Source organism: Rhea americana, unplaced genomic scaffold (assembly GCF_003343005.1).
Source record: "Rhea americana isolate MKP2758 unplaced genomic scaffold, rheAme1 scaffold_210, whole genome shotgun sequence".
Taxonomy (NCBI): domain Eukaryota; kingdom Metazoa; phylum Chordata; class Aves; order Rheiformes; family Rheidae; genus Rhea; species Rhea americana.
In genome coordinates this window covers 1,505,573-1,524,707 of record NW_028186259.1, presented here as the reverse complement: position 1 = coordinate 1,524,707, position 19,135 = coordinate 1,505,573, and the positions used below count along the sequence as shown (strand labels likewise).

The window sequence follows — 19,135 nt, the reverse complement described above, 5'->3', positions numbered from 1 at the left end:
ACCCCTGCTATTTCCATGTGCGCTGTAAGCGCTAAAGCCTCCACTCCATTTTAAGCAAACCCAGAATCACAACTGGTATTTTTGTATTTTCATAGAAATCATAGAATCAGTAAGGTTGGAAGGGACCTCTGGAGATCATCTAGTCCAACCTCCCCACTCAGCAGGGTCACCTAGGGCATGTTAGACAGAGTTTTCTCACTTTAATCCCTAGCTATTACAGGCACTGAGGTATTTTTATTTAAATCAAATTTATTAACTCTTTCACAGCAGCTGTGCATGACTTACATTCATATTTGCTAGTCTGAACATATCGTGGACCATGGAAGGGCTTTTAGATCCTTCTGAAATGCTGATTATAATTTAAACTGGCAGTCTTTGCTTCTTGAAGATGAAAGGCCTCTTTAGATCATATAAAAGAAATCTTACATGCTTATAATTCTACACTTTAGAGAGCTTTAGCTCTAGTAAACTTTGCTGTACTGCATTAAAAAGTTGAGAGGTCAATGGGAGAACCTGGCTTTGGTTCTCTGAAGTTTTCTTCCAAAGAGTTTTACTTCAAGATCCAGCAGTTGTGACGTTGAGTTTCATGGTAAGTAAAAAAAAAAAAAAGGGGTTAGGAAGGAAAAAAAAGGAAATGAAGTGAGGGTGAGATTAGTTAGCCCTAGTGAAGCAAAGGGGGTTAAACTGGAACCACCTTTTAAAGTATGATATCTTAAAGTCAACTCAGCTAAGAACGTCATTGCTAGTCTCACTTGTGCTTTGGCTTCTGAGGTAAGTTCAGGAGGGGAAGGCTCTAAGGAAGTCTCGGTAGCTTATCTTGTTTTCTCCGCAAGAACATAGGCCAATCAGCTGTAGGGAAAAAAAGAAAACRCCATAAAGAGTTGGAAAAAGCTGCAAATATTGTTGAATTTTGTTAGTGGTAATCCTTGTGTGACAGAGCAAAAAAGTCTTATTCCTCTGTCTGTGGAAGAGCCTACTACCTCAGCAGTCTTGAATTACAGGTAGCCTTGAGCAGTTACAGATGACACTAACCTTTGCAAGGAGAGTTAGAGTGTTTGTGTTTAATCCTGCTTTCCTTCTAAGTATCACCACAGTGACAACAGAGCCACAAAATGAAAGTGTAGCCATGGACTGACACAGGCCACAGCACATCTTTCAGAAACCCCACAGAAACCCCTGCCAAAAGTGCGATGGGGATAGTGTATCTGAACAGCTACTGTTCAGTGGTGTCACTTTGGTGTGTGCACATGGCATAACGTGGAGACACAGATAATTGAGTTCAGTGACAGCCCTGCTAATGAGCCAGTTCTGGTATCTGTGCCTGACCCTGCATTGTGTTACAGAGCTATAGCCTTTGTGTGCTTAAGGGGAAGAAAAGAGGGCTTTTGTTTCTTTAATTGCATAACTAATCTCCTTCTGACACCCAGGGAGATGGAAAAGGTCTAATATCACAGTTCCTTGAAAGGATTCTTCTTCCCCTTGCTGCCTAGAGACAGATTTACTAGGGTTGCTCTCGTGACTGACAGCTGTGCTCCTCTCCAAGGCAAATAATAGTTAACTATCTGCCATATGTTTAATTTACAATACTGTCACACTTCTGAGATTTCTGGGTACATTCTTATTAAGATTTCAAGAGAAATAAGGGATGCTTTTAGTGTTTAGACCCTATATTGAGATTCAAGCGCAGGGATAAGGGATAAGGTCAAGCTTAAATAGTCACAGATTGCCCACGTGCTCTTGGGCAATTCACTTTATCTCCTGTTCTCAAAGTGGGAGATTTGCCACCACATTGTACTGTAAATTCCTCCGGGCAGCATGGTCTCCTATGAGCTCTAGTACAATGAAGCCTGGGTAGTGGTCAAGAGCTTTTACTCAGTGCATATTTAGACATAAAATGCCTRTGCACCTTTCTAACCATGGCTTTGATGCTCACAGCTGACTGTTTAAGCAGATGTTTTTAATACAGAAAAAATATTCCTAGTTTCTAGATTTCTTTAATTGTCAATCTGCTTGTACTGGCCACTAATCTACAGCATATCAYATTATGCTAAGAAAGCATCCTTGCTAATCATGTTCACAAAAGGTGTGAATTCTCTGCATGAATTTTCTCTTTGCTTTCTCACATTTCCTGCTATGTAGCCTTTGTTCTCCACATGCTTTTTGCCTATGTTTTAATTGTGCTAGCAGGTGAGCACGGATGGCCTGAGATAGGGACAGCAGAGAAAGTTGGGTTGCCCTGTGAACTGTGAGCTTGCTGGCCTTCAAGTGCTAAAAGCTGAAGAAAAGATGATCACAGGCTGGCTTCCCACAGAAGAACCTGGCTGCCAGCCACATGAGGAAAAAAAAGAGTTATTAATGATTATGCTTTTTTTTTTTCATTTTTAGTTAAATTACAATACTTAGTTCTCAAATCTTCAATTCATTTGCTGCTAAATCTGGAATGTGTCTTACGTTTCCATCAGGCCGGTTCCCTTATCTCCTCARTGTTACCCCTACTCATGTCCAGGCCTGCCTAAGTCATAACAGGCAMGCCGTAGTTTTGCAGTAGTTTATGSCTGATCTCCATCATGATTTACAATTTCTTGTTCTGCTTGTCTCCGAGACCTGACCCACCAGGCATTTTCAGGCTTCACATAACAGTGACACCAATCACTGGGYTGCTTGCTTGGGTTGCAGGCCACCTGGGTTAAATTTCCTCCCTTTACATATGAATTGTCTCCTCCCTCCAAAGAAGGCTCACTCCAACAGCCCAGAGGCCTTTCTGAAGTGCAACTTTCTTATTCTTTTTTGAAGCTGTTCCCCTTCCCTTTGTCGGGTGGAACAGTTGTCAGTCCTGCCTGGCTAGGTTTGGTTTGTAAAAGAGCTCTTTTGGGAGAGCTGCTGAGGGGGGTGGAATTTAATATACACAGCACTGCTTCTTTCTGACCTTGTTAACCAGAACATCACTGGTCGGAACATTCAAGTTGTYGCAAAGGGCTAAAAATTCTCCTTTGTCCAGGATTCCAGAGCCATCCTTGTCATGCTGAAGAAACTCCTCTTGAATGTTCCTGTTGTTCAAGTWGTTATGGAGCTTCAGCTCTTCCTGAACCTGCACAATTAACTCATCCAATTCCTGCTTGCTGGTCCCTRGTAAGGGGCTGTCACTGTGGAAGAAAGAGAGAATGGGACTGGGTGTGAAAATTATTTGTGGCAGCCCTACTATGAGGTTGTGTGCTGGCTGCCCACTGTGGCTCGCCAGACTGCATCTCTGAATATATAGCAGGCTTCTGGGGTGCTSTGTCTTGAACGACAAGCCCATCTCAGCATGGATGCATAAATGAAGCTCAGGCTTGATTTTTGGGAGAGTAGGTAAACTATTCTCCCTCTGCGTGACACTCCTGGTTGCTACTTTTGTCTACAAGTACCTTAGGAAAAGGAGGGCTTCCTTGTCTGCCTCATACAGTGTCAGCAAAYGTATGAGTTTCAGTCTGAGCCTCTGAACTACTCTGATATTGACTTACTTCAAAGTGTGTTTGTGAAGTTATAGGGTTGTTACAGGGTCATCTAAAATAGATCCAGACAGAGTACTAGAAAAGAGGATGTGGTCTTGTCTCTCACATGCTGATAAGAAGAACCAAAGCAAATGAAAAATACACTCCACCAACTCTCTTCTTAGCTTGCCATCAGCTGGTGGCTCATGTGTTAGCAGCACCTATTACAGTTACTGCTGATCTTTGGAAAAACATACTTGGAAGGTACCTCAGCTGCTGTGCCAGAGCTGTCCCACAGAGTTTCAGGTCGTGGCTGCCAAGGCATTACATTCCATGCAATTGATTCCCCTGTTTGTGTTCAGACACAGGCTCTCAGAGCCGAATAATCAGCTGGGTAGCCAGCCATCAGACAGCAGACTCGATGCCYCCCTGAACAGCATCAGGCTGGAGCCTGCAGGGGCTGCTGAAAATCCTCTTAGCTGTCAACTCTGAGTTTCATTTAGCTCCACTACACTGTCCCTTGAAGCTTACCTTTTGGYAGTCTCCTTTATCACCTTCCTTGGGCGAAAATGATCCCTCAGGGACTGCAGTGTTGCCTCAGGGAAACTCTCTGCATTGCTCTCCATATAATTGAGCACGTATTCATCAGCATCGGTGATAACAAACCTGTGGCCAAACACTGGGGAAGAGGCAACAAAGCAAGCAGTGTTACCTGGCTCTCTGCCTCAGTAAGTCACTTCATCATCTAGGAGACAGCATGTTTTCTCCCTTGTGGCTGAGGTCAGGGCTGAGTAGACAGCTACTACTTATTTTAGTCCTTAAAGTGGAAAGGATATCACTGAATCAAAGGGAGTTTTGCTGCAGAAAGAGCAGCTGCCAAGAGGAAAGACTTCATGCTTGGGCCTAGTGACTCTGCCCTTAGCATGGGTGGATTTCTAACATTTCAGGATTACGTTTATTTTCCATGACAGACAGATTTATGGTCTTTGCTACTAGAAGTCATCTGGCACAGCTTTAACCTAGTGGCTCCTGGCAGGTCCCAAAAATGTGAACTGAACACATACAATGGAGAACATCACTCTTTTCCTGATTATGCCTAAGGTCCAAACACTGTCTGACAATAACAGAGTTTTATCAATTTACACCATCTGGTGATGTGGAAAATAAAATATGGTAAGGCCAGAAAGAACAGATCTTTCAAGTGGAGGATGGGATACACTGTCTGTGCAATAAATAACATAGATGAGGCACTGAGAAGAATGCTTCCAAAGCACTATSAAACCAGACTGGATCTTACCTTCAATTGTGGAACCAATGGTGAGGTCAGAGGGCTCATAGTATGTGGCATTCTCTGTAGTAGAGCCTGGTTTGGGGACTCGGGTCTTGCCTAAGTATTTGCCTCCAATGATACCAGARTTACGGACTGGAGTTTCATAGATGCTGATCATGTCATTTGAGAGGAAATAAGAGAGGATGAAATGTCGCTTTCTGTCCTCAGGGTTTGGTGATTCCTAAAGGAAAGGTAGTAGCTTTGGAAAAGAATATTTGAACCAAGTTTTTCTTTCCTGGGGTGCTTAGGAGTACCTTGTAACCCACTCATAAGCACCCACAGTTGACGCATTTTTTTTTTATACCTGACTAAACATAGTATTTGATGTAGAGCAGCACTCTAGCTGCTAGCACAGAATAACAAAGTCCTAGATAGCATTAAATATCTGGATTCMAAAGGTTACTTGTTCTAGTCAGGCTAACAGAAGCAGAATCTGGGCTGCAGTGACCCAGTGTATTCATTGTTTCCACAGACTGAGTAATTCAAGAGAAAGGAATATCCTATATGGAATGATTAATCACAYAGAAGACGACTGACTTTAAAACTTAGCAATGTAGTTATATTTTTCCTTATAATGGGGTCCCTGGGAGAGGTGAGTGCAGCTTGCAGCTTCTAGTCCCAGGAAGACATTCCCCTGATACACCARTGGATTTACTTGCTTACATTAAAATTCAATTGCTCTAAACTCATCAGCTGTGACCTTCAGGAACTCCTGCACAATAGGGAAAAGAAATCAGTCCTTATTCATTCTGAGTATTTGGAGAGGGCAGGCCCCAGCCAGCACAGGAAATGCCATYGCTACTGCTAGACATGCCAGAGGTTTCTTGCATAAACTTACTATAAAGCTGGCACAAAGATCAGGGTTTGAAGTGGAAAGCACCATGGACTTCCCTTGTCAAATGACTTCTGTTCTGGTTCTGGGCTGCTGTGCTTGAACAGCCCCTTGATGGCTGCTGAGGTTGACACCAGCCTGCAGAAGGACAGGTGCTGAGAGCCAGCAGTGGAGAGACAGCAAGCTCACATTTGTGGCAGTAGCTGAGGGCAGGCAGAGGCACAGTGCCCAGCTGCAATGCYGTTTCAATTAGGGCCATCTGTCATGTGCTGATGTCAGTGAGAGTTTTTCCATAAATGGCTGCGGTTGTGTAGCATGTCTATTTTGTACTTTCTGACCCTGTTTTTTTCTACCTTTGTGTGCTAACAATTGCCATAGCAAGTATACAACAACCCAAGGGCATCCTCCTAAAGGATAATAATGTTGGATTGGGAAACTCTTGCACCATTAGTATAGAGAGTGAATCAGAGGAGAATTTCCTAAGAGGCCTGCATGAACAACCTATTCCTCACATCCTTTTGACTTTACAACTTAAGCTGGCACTGTACTGTCAAGGAAAGCACTTACCAGGGCCACCTGGTATCGCAGCACCTTGTGGTCATTCTCTAGCATCTTAATAACATCTTTCCGAGGAGGCTTTGGAAGCAGAGAAAAGCAGTTCTGAAGGGAGTCTTCAAGGAAACCAAAACCATTGTAGGGAGGAATTATCTGCATCCAGAGGAGATACCAAGCAGAAATAATTGAAACTAAGAAAAAGACAATGTTTCCAAGACAGTTTGACAGCTTATTGGAAACCTTCTGTTTGGAAAAAACTCTTCTGTCACCAGATGGGAACAGCTGTGATGTCCTGCCCAGTAGAGACATTGCTAGCTTGGGCATATTTCTGAGCTCTTACTTATAAAAATAGAGGTAAAAAGAGGGTAAAAAAAATCAGAAAGCCAGAAAGCCAGGTAATTTCTATGAACAAAGAGACTACAGCTATACCAATAAACTAACCAGTGCGAAGGTGCAGTCCTGTGCCCTAGAACTCAATTATATATATGGTTACACTGTCAGCCTAGTCTCAACCATGTTTGTGATCCAGGCCAACCTGCATTCTCCAAACCATACCTAGGCTCAGTCTGGGAGGTAACAAGGGCTGGTGACTATTCCCAATAGGCAGTTTGGATTTAGCAATCCTGTTTTGGAGAATGAGATAGAGTTTATTAATATGARTGTGGCCAGGTTGTGTCAGTTGGCTTCCCAGCCAGGGAACAAACCCTGGCATTGTTTARTTTCCTTCTGCAGAGGCAATCAGTGTCTTCTATCACTTAGCAAGTGCTTTGTCCTTTACAATGTTAGAAATAGACTGTTCCAKAGGAGTTTCACTTTTATATAGATTATGACCATCCTTGCTGTATCTTCAAGTTACTTGCTCATTTTCTTAAGCTGAAGCTTTTAAYTAATGCAAATAAAGTAACACTATAAGAGTTTACAGGGACTGCTGCTTCCCTTCCCTTCCTTTRGGAAATTGTACCTGCGGCACTTCCTCAAGTGGTTTCTTCTTTATATCCACTGGCTGGAAGTCTGTAATGCCAAACTTGTCACGATAGAAGTTTCGTGTGAACTCATCACAGTCATAGATGAAGAAAGGGCGTCCAAGGAGAGTGGTAGATTTGCCAACAGCAAAATCCTTGGCTGTGTACCATTCAAGGACCTCCTGATCAGAGATCTCCAGCACACAACTTGGGAAGGTCTCTGAGGACAAAGGAGCAAAAGGAAAAGTAAATCAATCAGGTAGCAGTTAATGTTTCCTAGTGAAAAGAGATACAGAAGCAGGCTGTATAAACAGCCCCTATGTGCTGTTGGTACTGCTCTCCTGACACTGCTTCCCGAAAGGTAAAGGCTTTAGCAATCATTTAAAGAATTTTTCTTCAGCCAAAAGCTGCTGACACTTGGAGTGTTCTCAGCACAAATTTTCTAGACTTACTATAACTCTCATGACTTTCTGACCCAGCATCCTCACCCATATCCACTCACCAAGGCCCTCTAGTATTAACAGACATGCCAGACAGTTTAAGCTTACTTTTCTTGTCCACAAAGGCTTTGGGCAGCCGCTGGCGTCTTATCAGCACTGGGAATGGGTCTCTGCCATCATTATGCTTGTGGGTTTCCCGAACCTCCACTGTGTCATCTGCTAAGTAGTAATGGATGATGTAAGGCCGATTCTCACCAAACATGCTGTCAGTGTCATCCCACATGGCGTAGAAACGCAGGACCTAAGGTGAGGAAAAAAGAGGCAGAGAAAGCAAGCATGAATTAATAACACTAATGTTCTGTCCAAAYAAAGTTGGTTGATGAGTAATTGGAGGCACACATCTCAGCAATCCTCACTATCAGGTACAGGAGAATCTGGCCCTTGCTCTGGGGACATGAACCAGTGGGCTACTGAAGCAGCACTGGGAAGAGCAGCAAGGGCCTCAAGAGCTGAAGTGGCCTGACTTACTTTGAGAGAAGCAAGTCAGAGAGAATAATATCTGCAAATACAAGAAATTTAAGGCAGTTCATGGAAGTGTGAGAAAAATTGGAAAAAAAAAGAAAGGTGGTTAGAAAGCATAGCAGAAAATAATTCACCCAGAGGGAGCAGGGGAGTAGTCCTGAGGGGAGTGACTTTTAAAATGAAACTGAACAAAACAAGAGAGAATACAGCTTTGGCTTGCAGACAAGTTAAGTCTACAGGTATCCAATGTGAACGTTATTAGCCATTTAATTGCCAATTCTTTAACACTCTCATGCTGAGAAAGGCAAAGGGGAATGCACTTGGCTGCACTGAGGAGACTGCATTCATTACAAACTTCATCTCATTTCCATCTAGTGGAAATCTCATGTTTCAGTGCCACACAGATCAAACTCCTTGCATTGCAATGCTTCCAGGACAAGTCTATCACCTCCTGGTGCAGTGTCTTGCTGGTCTTGTGGGAATATGTTGACCTAATGATAATCCAACAGAAATTCAAGACTGCCAAAGTGACAGGGACTGCTTTGGAAGTGCTGCATTCAGTGGAACAGTTCCCCAGTTCCCCAAGATACAGCTCCTAAACAGGCAGCATAATATCTGTTATAAGCAGAGTTGGCCCATGGCAAATTTGAGTCACTATAGCTAAACTGACATTGAAAAGTAAAATGGCAGGTATGATCCAGTTTGTATACATGCAGCAACGCTGTCTGCTCCCCCCTCAGAAGAAGGTGACTGTATCCAAACTACCTACTCAATACGATCCTTGCCTGTGTTAACATGTAACTGATGACCAGGAACTGTTTGATAGCTGGCCACAGACAGCGCTAAAAATTCAACAGTATGTGCAAGACTCAGGCCATGTCCTGCTCCTGTTTTGCTTATTACTATAGATGTAGTATATAGGTTTCCTTACATTGTCACTAGATGAAAAAAAGATTTGGGGCAAAAACGAAAGTGTTAGTCATCTGTACCCACAGACAGAACAAATGAGTGGTATTAGTGGTTATCTGAAATGCTTCACTCTGGCATCAGGAATCAATATTTTTGTGGAAGAGATGAGTGGATGCAGCATATCCATTCATATTAGAACTGCATCTGACCATGTATGCTAACTTTCCAAGGCAGGTAGCTGGTTATCTCATCCCCACAGGATGAAAGAGAGAAATGGTGAATTTAGAGCATGGGCTTTGCAATTCAAAGAGAAGCTCTTAGAAGGCACAAAGTCCAAGAAGAGGATACATTTTCTTACTAAAGCAAGGAAAGGGGAAAATTTGAAATCTGTCTGGTGGACTGAGATTTTTTAGAGTGAGTTGGGAAAGGCATCTGCTTGCAGATACCCACAAGATTCAGGTTCCAACAGCACATGTAGACTAAACTATAGGTAATCACTGCTGCCTCACTCACCTGCTTGTCGTAAGTCAGGAACTGTTTGAGTTGGTCGAAATCTGACGGTGTGATGTACTTGCGCACAGGCATCCGACGCAGTTCTGTGTAAGGATCAAAAATCATTTTTTCTGGAGGGTTCAGTTCAATCCCTTGGCTCTCCAGGAACACCTAGGGAGGTCATCTGGGGTATTAATGTTGCCACGAGTTATAAAGCTAACAGGCAACTAGAGATTACAGGTTGGCTGAGATGAGTGTTGCCAGGACATTGCAAGTTCATTCTTCATAGACCATGAGTTGCAGTAGTATTAGCTCTACTGCAATAATAAATACAACAGAAGATGACTAAAATGTTTCCGTTTAAGCTTTTTAGCTCATCCCCCGACACACACACATCCCACCCTTTCATTCCCAAGAGCAGTCCTGTCCTCAAAGTCCTAACTCAGACTTTACCTGAGCATGTTTTTTCTTGGCCTTAGTGTTGAGATCTTTAAGTGTGGGATCCATTTCAGGTTGGTCTCTTTTATGCAAACTAATAAAAATTAAATTAGTGCAAGACTACTGATATATTCAGTCTGAATGCGCAAGAGACCTTGCAATGTGTCAGAGAGCTGAAGTAAGTGCTACCCATGGCAAGCCTATCGAGGCGATGTTGGCCAGGAGAACATGTGTCTGAAGTGGCAGTTCATCTTCCAGGAAGAGCACCTCCCCACAGAAAGAGGGMAATTTTATATATAAAGGAATTTTCAGCTTACCCTGGATGCCCTTAAAGCATCAACTAATTCCAGGGTATTACTTGTGTATTTACCTCAGTCACCCCAAACAACCTCTGAAGTCAATGGACTTCCCTATCTTGGCGTTGGGAAATGGTCCATGAAAATATTCAGCTCAGGAAGCAGCTGTGCAAACATCTCTAACAGGCATGTGAGATCACCCTGAAGACTCACAAGGCAGGTTCATGCTTTCAGACTCATTATTTTCTGGTCTGGAGGATGCCAGTTAATGATAAATAGACTTATGGCTTTGAGATCTAGACCGATGTTGCTCATTTCATGTTTTTCACTAAGCAACCAACATTAACATGAGAACTAGCTCCTCATCAGGTGTCACCTGACTTTAACAGTCAATCCAGTTCCAGCAGAAGAGCTGGCCCTGTATACTCCCAACAGCAACATATACACTAATATGTTATACATGCTTTGGAACATTCCCGGGCATTCAAGCCAAATGGCAAGCAACAGCCCACTTCTACGCCAATAAATGCTCTCAACCTCCAGGACATAAAGGCTGCATGTAACTCATCTACTGGGAACAGTCTTTGCAATGTTCTAACTCCTGGACTGTTCTTGAGAATTGCTTGGAAGAATACTACTTGAGCAGGGCCAAGATTATACTGGGGAAAATCTAACGGCATTATCAGTATAAAGGATCATTATCATTTAATTTATTGGTAGAGAAATACACAATGTGCTGAAAAACAGGAAAGGTGTAAGCTCTCTTAGAAAAGTCAGTTTATAACATGATTCTCAACCCATTGATCATGACCTTCCTTCCAGGCTGGCAGRAGATGGGTGCTGGGGTTACGAGCTGCACTCGCTTCACCTATTCTTATCAGAGGARTGCCAAGTAGGAAAAGAATTAAGATCAGTAATTTCCTTCTTTTATATGTGCTAAGGTTCATCAGGAGTCTAAGTAGTTAAACTGTTGCACACATAGAAATGAGCTTAGACCAATTCTATTCACACAGAAATGAGCTTAGAATTTGTCCTGTACAGAGCAGTCCTGAGGACAGAAGATGGACTCCTAGTAGCACTGGGGCAAAAATACTGAGCTATTACTGTGCCCACATCACACATCATCCTTTGAACTCCCTATGGATTTTTTAAAAAAGAAWTCTCCACAAAAAGCAAAATGACAGATCACAGGTAACCTCAGTGCGAAAGCTGCTGATGCAGACTACGGGACAAGTCTTTAATGGGTCTTGCTATCTCTAACTCCTGGGATTCTTCAGGTCTTCTCTGCACAAGCAACATACCTGTGTGAACGGGTCACAGTCAACTATGCGGTACGTCCTGCCATACATGGTGATGTTCATGCCTCGATTCAGATCCTTCCAGTGGTAATGATCCCCATGCTCATTCTTGGGCATCCGCTGGCGTCTGATAAGTTTGCCTTGAGGAAGCCCAGAGTTCTGCACAACAGGCTCCATGACAGACATGCTGTCATCTTCCAAATAGTAGTAGATACCCACTTGGCGGATCCGGTAATGCTCCTCTGCAGAGAGAGGAACATCTTCCTGGAAGTATGCATCAAACTTCAAAATCTGCCGAAGGGGCAAGAATCCAAAGACAGAGAGAGAGATGGAATTTAAATACCGCAATCACTTTATCAATACAAATACTTTATTTGCAATGTGCTTTGGCAATGCAAAGTTACTGAATTGTATCTGCCAAATCATCAAAGCCAACTGTATCCTAATCTGTGACAAATGGTTTTTATCAAGACCTGGCTTTTAATTAGTAGGCATGAGACAAGTGTAATAAATACAGCCCTTTCCCTAGTCCCCTTTAATCTCCAGATATTYTACCTACTGCCAGGTGCTTGGTACTGCCAATAACCTAATTCGCTGACCTACATGAGTTTCTTTAATATTGTCAGTTCTGCAGATTCCTGGTTCAGAGAAGCTATTTGTGCTTAAGCTAATTCTTAATTTTAGTTAAGACAGTTCCATCATATCTGTGGATTTCAGAATCCGCATGACTCATGTGAAGTCTACATCCAAGACTGATAGAACGGTCAGTCAGTGCTGGAGAAACAAGAGGAGAAATCAGGGCACAGAGAAAATGCATCTTGCACATCCCGCCAAGAGCCAGTCAACTGCAGTTCCTGTGCTTCCGCACAAGGAATGTTCCTTTCCAGATCATTTATTACCCCTAAGAGGACACAGGTAGCCAGTCAGGGCCTGCCTATCCAGCCTACACTAGCCCACGTGCCTAAGCAGTTAAGTGAGCATGTTCCCACTAGCCAGTTAAAGTGCTCGGAAAGGAACTGTGACTTCCCCCAGCAGCAAAGGGACCCATACTGCTATTTTGGCTTAAATGAAGGGGCAGAGAAGTATCTGACAGAGGCAAAGGCTACATCTACATTGCTCTTAAAGAATAGCCTCTGAAGTAGTAATTAACACAGCACATCTGTTCTCATGACTGTCCCTCAGATGGTTTGAGGGTTGGCTGCAGACTGCCTTTCCAGGCCTGCCTGGCAGTACGCTAATCCCTTACATGTGCTCAGCCCCTGCCTGGGCCTTGCGCATTCTGCAGGGACTGCTCTGTCCAGGGCTGTGGCTATGCTTGTGAGCTTGCAGTCTGTACAACCAGCACCCAAGGATCAACGCAGGACTGCTCCTAGCTGACACATACCTACTTCCTAGTCTGACAGGATCATAAAGATGCAATGCAGGAAGTACGAATGGGCCCGTACAGGCTCTAACACGCTATGGTGACAAGCACAAGCATAAATAGATAGACCATAGCTAAAWACACTTGTATGGTCTCCATTTCAGAGTGTCTTTTACAGTTTAAGTTCAGTTACAACCTCAATATAGTTTTGGAAACACAGAAGGCCAGGATATAGTTTACAGGGTTATGGTTATAAATTGAAGCTTTTCAGAGTTAATCAGACTTCTTCGCAAACTCCTGCTGGAAATGCTCTGGCGTAGCTTGTAGGGAATGTCTTACATCGTTTATGTATTATAATCCTCCTCCGAAGCAAAGAAAGCCTCTTTCAGACTGGGGTTCAGCTGTCTCTGACTAAGGGCAATGGCATCTGAAAACTGTTGTACACTGTCCCATGAACCCTTGGGCTGACTGTTTATGTCTCTGAACTTGGCCAGCAATATTCCTGGAATAAGCTTCTTGATACCTTTTTGTCAAAAGCCACGTATGCTGGAATGAAGTCTGAAGGCGGAGCCCGCTTGGCTTGCCCATAGGTCAACGTGGGTCTCATGCTGCATAATTCATTTAATTCAGATTGAGAGAGCTGATTCACATAAAGTCGCTCCCCACCTATCCCCACTGTTGGCAGCCGAAAAAAGGCAATTCCATTTTTGTAGTCCAATGTCTGAGAGCGATGAAAAGATGTTTTCTGTGGAAAGAAATCCAGCTGTTAAACTACTGTATGTGTTCAGTAGATATTGATACTCAAAGCACAGAAAAGCACCAAAAAATCTACTATCCAGAATGCCCCCCACAGCATTTTACTATAATCTATTGCAGCAATTATGTACAATTCAATTTTATGGTTAGACCATGAAGACTGAAAAAACAATAAGGAACAAAGCATCAGAATGAAYTCAAACTCTAGCATTGGCTCAGAACTCCTGACAGTCCTGGCTTAAATCGCTTAATTTCTCTATAGCCATAATTCTCTATGTCCAGAATGGGATAACAGCACTTTATCTGCCTTAGCATTTATCTCACAGACTTTTTATTCCTTACTCTGTGTCACAACAGTATAGAGTGCTATGGGACCTCACTTCATTATGGCCTTGTGCGACTCTCATGACTATAATACAAAAAYGGTTGTCCACCCTCCATGCTTTGCATAGCTGTTTATTTAGTTAACTCTCTTCTGAGGATAATACCCATAGGATTTTCCTCACTGGACAAAATCAAGGTTTGGGGGCAGGTTTACCTCAGTAGAGTGTGGTGCTGCTAATGCCAAGGTCATGGGTTCAATCCCTACTCGGGGCTATGCTGAGTGTTGGACTAGATGATCTCCAGAGGTCCCTTCCAACCTTACGATTCTGTGACTATGACTAAGGTGTGTCACATTCTCAGAATTGCAATTATGAAATGCAAGTATGCACATTAGGTGTTCCACCACCTCTCTTCACAATATAGATAAGGGTCTACACATTAAAAAAYGACAGTAAGAGCATAAGACCCTATAGCAGATTAACGAGAAACTTAATAAGATGACAAGGATTCTATGCACATGAGCATGTTAGCTAAAGTATTTACTTGTTATTCTTTGCAGGATTGGTTTAATCTTGATTCTGACCTCCTACCTATCTTTGCTATCCATTTCACGGCAGCTGCTGAGCATTCTTCATGTTAAATAATGATCCAGATGGTATAGGAAGATTCCTTAATTTGCTTAATGACCCACAGCAAAAAAAAAAAAAAATATCAGAGCTGTGAATAGGACTGATATCTATCAGTCCAGTCCTGTTTTTCACTGCTGAAAAATGAGGATCGGATTTAACTGACCCCAGGCTACTCAACTTGCTGTAGAGTCCATGACATCTGGTACCTCACTCTTCAGTCCTAAGGTATTCCTGGCTAGTCCCATTGGTTTTCTTGCACTTAATTTTTCAGAGGAAGCAAAAGAAAATGTGAGTTCTTGATGACAAAGCCCCTGACTTTGAGTTTTGCAAGTAGCACAGAATTATAGGCATTTATAGTGAAGGAACAGGCTTCAATTCCTGCAGTTTCACATGTTCCTCCACTTCAAAGAGAAGAAGATGCTATTAGCAGTTAGCAGAAGAGGACCTCTGATGTGTAGATTGCTGCTCTGACTCTGTGTGGTAAGAGAAAGCAGTGTGCACTCCTCAGACACTGCAACCCACCAAGTGAAAACTCCTTTTCCAGTCCCAAACTTGCAATCAGTCCAACCTCAGGCAGCTGAACAACTTCTCCTCCCCTTCATCAGCCCCCACGGTTAAGCCCCAGATCTTATTTATACCTTACAGGCCTCACTTTCATTTCATATAATTATCTGTTTTCTCTTTAAATGGGTACTATGGGCCTTGCAGTGCAGCTGAAGAAAACAGGTTCAGGTGAAAACAAGGTACAGTTTAAGGAAGAAATGTTAACAATGTATTTTATAAACATGAATCCTGCAACAGAATTGCCATTTCTTCTGTTAAAACATGCCAAGAGAAAGCTGTGAGAAAAATATTCAAGGAAAATCAGGAAGTTTGTCTTTAAATTGGGTAACATCAGAGTTTGTCAGAAGTGTATAGGCTTTTAAGGACACACAGTTGCCTGAAGGAAACACCTCATAAATTCATAAGACTCCTGGGTCAACAGGCTCATACAAGKGAGCATAAATGTCAGACTACATCTCACAATATCAGATGACTAACACACATGTAACAGGGAAAGCCCAGAATGTAAACTCCTAATCACAATTGCTTCCAGTCCATATCTGAAGAAACACCAGTGAACAAAGCCCCTGTTTTTGCAAAGTCTATAATACTTCGTGCAAATGCCATTTCCTCTCCTAGTGTTTCTGTTCCTCTGCCACATGAGTACTAACCAAAAATCATGCTACCTCATTTATACTCAGGGTTTTCTTCAGCATGTGTCAGCATCGACCTGGAAAGTAAGTATCACACTGACCATTTTCCAGATGGGGAAACGGAAGCAAAATGAGTTGATACCATTCACCCAAATTCATCCTGAGGTACACTGAAAAGCTGTTTCTGAAGTACAGATCTCCTTAAAAACATTAACAATGGGTTAACATTCCAACTTACTCTAAAATAACAATCCAATCTGCTAAATCTTGCAGGTGTTATTCACTCTGCCTCACTGGTGTCAGTAGAAGCATTCACATGACTAAAGCAGGAAGGATTTTTTTGATAGAGGAAATAATATTTTGTGAGGGGCAGAGATTTGCATTGCAAATTTTAAAGAAGTTATAAATGATATTGAGGAAAATATTATTAAGCTGAAACTAATACTGAATAACCTTTATAACTGCATGACTAAAAGTATTTTTACAAGCAATGACTTCACTTACTGTTGAAGAACTCAGCTGTCACTGACTTTAAATAGTTTGACTATTTCAGAAAACACCACTAAGACTGATACAGTAGAAATTTATACTTGAGTATCTCTAATCCACAAACAAGCAAAATAAAGACAATTAGGGGTCCTGCTTAGGAAAATAGAGAAAACTGGATTCCTATAAATGCATCTAGAATGATCTGAACTGGGTTTATCAGAGTGCAGCATAACACAAGCTCAAGAGTACATCTACCAAACAGATATCAATGACAAGAACACCACGGGTATAAAAAACATAGAATCATAGAATCAGTAAGGTTGGAAGGGACCTCTGGAGATCATCTAGYCCAACCTCCCTGCTCAGCAGGGTCACCTAGAGCATGTGATATCTTCCTAAGAGAGCAATGGATTCTATCAGTGTTGTTAAGATCCTTCAGAGGTTACTCCATCCCCTACTTGAAAAGCAATGAAGAGTTACAGAAGAATGCAGAAGTTTCAGCATTTCCACTGGAATATTAAGTAAGCATGAGGTGTATGTCCCAGAAGATAAGGGGCTCTAACGGGTGATATGGGAAGAGCAGAGTGGGCTATTCTGCAACACAGCTTGCCATTCCTTGAGAAAGTTTGCTATATCATATCTCCAAGGGTGGACTGGATTGGTAATAAGATCTCTCTATTGCAGAGATCGGTCTAGCAGAATTATCAGGAAGACATGGAAGTTCTTGCTCTGGAGGTGTTAGTTTTCGGTGGGAGCATCCAGGACAAGGAGTCCGTGGTATCCTTTTTCTTGAGGTAAGGCATATCCCATGGCAAATGTTCACACATAAGTGCGTGAGGTTACTTATCCGGTAATATCAGAGGATATTAGAGCCCAGTTCCCAAGGCCAGGCACCAGGAAGGAACAGGGGGAAGATGGGGTTTGACCTGGAGTACTGAGCCAATGGAAATGGAAGAGCCCCTTCAAGGCTACAGAGCGCCAGGGCAATGTCAGGCATGCCCAGGTGTTCCCTACAACAGTTTGTGGGAGTATTGCCTTCAAGGAAAGCAGAGTCAGGAGAGTTCAAGGATGTTCATCTCTCAAACTGACATTAGTGACATTGGGTCGAAGACGGGTAGTGATGCCTACCCTACTCTAGTGACTTGAGATACTAGTTACTCAGGGAGGGCTGAGCTGTCAACTGCTCTGCTGTACTTAAGATTCAGAGCATGTCAGTTCCTGTCTGTGTGGGCACTACCTTCTCAAGAGGATATAAGGAAGGCTTGATGTTATCAGCTCCTCACTACATTAGACCATTGGGAATGGGGGAAATGCTTCCTCATTTAGGTATCAGTTCCAATGCAGAGGATGAGGAAGAGATTACTTTTTTCAAGGATTACTGGGAGCAGCTGAAAGGATTTCACTTCCTTGGGAGGATCCTAGAAGTGGTATCCGTTCTTTGGAGGAATACTAGTTCTCTGAAGACTATCAGTTGCTCAGGTTCCAGGGCATCAATTCTCTATGGACTACAAAGGATTCAGTTCTCTGGGGAATAATGGGAGTGTCCAGAGGGCATTTGTGGAAGTATCAGACCTTTGGTGGAGGGAGTATCAGAAGGATACTGCTTGACCAGGAAATAGGCCACTTTAGGGTGCATTGTCTCTTTAAGGATGTTCAGTGGGTTCAGGATATATCTGYTTGGGGGATTCATTCTTAGTGGAGTATTACTTGAGTTTTGACAGATACTGGTTCTTCTGGGGATGCCAAGACAGTTAAAGGGATATCAAATGAGTTTATGGATCCTAGTTCAGGGCAGTATCAGAATGAGTAGTAGGTTCACAGCACATCCCTTTTGGAAAACTGAGATGGTTCAGAGGAACAGTAATTTTCTTGTGGGACTCAGGTTTCAAGATTGTCAGGAGAGTTTGGGGACACTCCTTCCCCAGAAGTATCACATGCATTGGAAGGAGAAGTACTGGATGGATTCAGGCATGCTGGATCCCCTGGGAGCGAGTTGGCAGATAGTGGTTCACAGGATAGGGTCATCATACTTCAACAGCTACTGTGGTTAGCAAGAAAACTTCAAGAGTCTCAAATGAGGCTGAGGGAACCTAGCTCTCCAAAGCGATCAGGACAATTTGAGAAGATATCAGATGGATGCAAGATGTAACAGGTTCTTTGGGGATAGGTTCAAGACTACCAAATCCCCTGAAGAGTAGGCTGAGGGATACCTTCAAATCCATTTCCAGGGAACTAGGTTTATTGGGAGGGCTTTTGGGTAGGATCAGGGGCTACCAGGTGGGGTCAGAGAGTATCAGGTCCCCCAGAAGTGAGCTTAGGAGTATCCGTTGGGTTTGGGAAGTACTAGATCCCTCAGGTGTGAGTTCAGAGGGTATCAAGTCCCTGCGGGGAGGGGGGGGGAGTTCTGGGGGTATCAGGTCCCCCTASGGTCCCCTGCTAGGGTCCCAGGTCACCTGGGGGAATTAGAGGGGAATGCTGATGGAGTGAGTACCAGGTGTCCAGTGGGGAGTGGTCAGTGCATACCAGTTCCCCTAGAGGGGGAAGGGGGGGAGTGCCAGGTCACCTGAGGGACCTGGGGTTGGTGCGGCTGAAGGAGTAAGAAGCTCCCTGAAAGAGGGTTCAGGGGGAGTCAGGTCCTCTAGCGGGTATTAGATGAGTTGGGGGGGGTACTAGATCTCTTGGAGGAATTAGAGGGGGAGGCTGAGGGAATACCAGGTCTTTTAGAGGACATTAAGTGACTTTTGGGAGGATACTGAGTCTCCTGGGGGAACTGAGGGGAGTTCAGGGGGTATGAGGTCCCCTGAGGGAGTGTGGTGGTGGGGGGGGCGGCAATA

At 43.2% G+C, this 19,135-nt stretch overlaps 1 protein-coding gene across 1 annotated transcript; it reads right to left on the bottom strand.

The window, feature by feature from the left end:
* Positions 1 to 671: 671 nt before the first annotated feature.
* Positions 672 to 13,548, bottom strand: EFHC1 (EF-hand domain containing 1). Its single transcript, XM_085304851.1, has 10 exons — positions 13,431 to 13,548; positions 11,548 to 11,835; positions 9,534 to 9,683; positions 7,698 to 7,890; positions 7,149 to 7,369; positions 6,200 to 6,340; positions 4,768 to 4,981; positions 4,002 to 4,149; positions 2,927 to 3,143; positions 672 to 849 (listed from the first exon to the last, which is right to left on the bottom strand). Exons 1-10 carry the CDS (start codon positions 13,512 to 13,514, stop codon positions 778 to 780), a joined length of 1,728 nt encoding a protein of 575 aa, XP_085160977.1. The 5' UTR covers positions 13,515 to 13,548; the 3' UTR covers positions 672 to 777.
* Between the last annotated feature and the right edge of the window lie 5,587 nt (positions 13,549 to 19,135).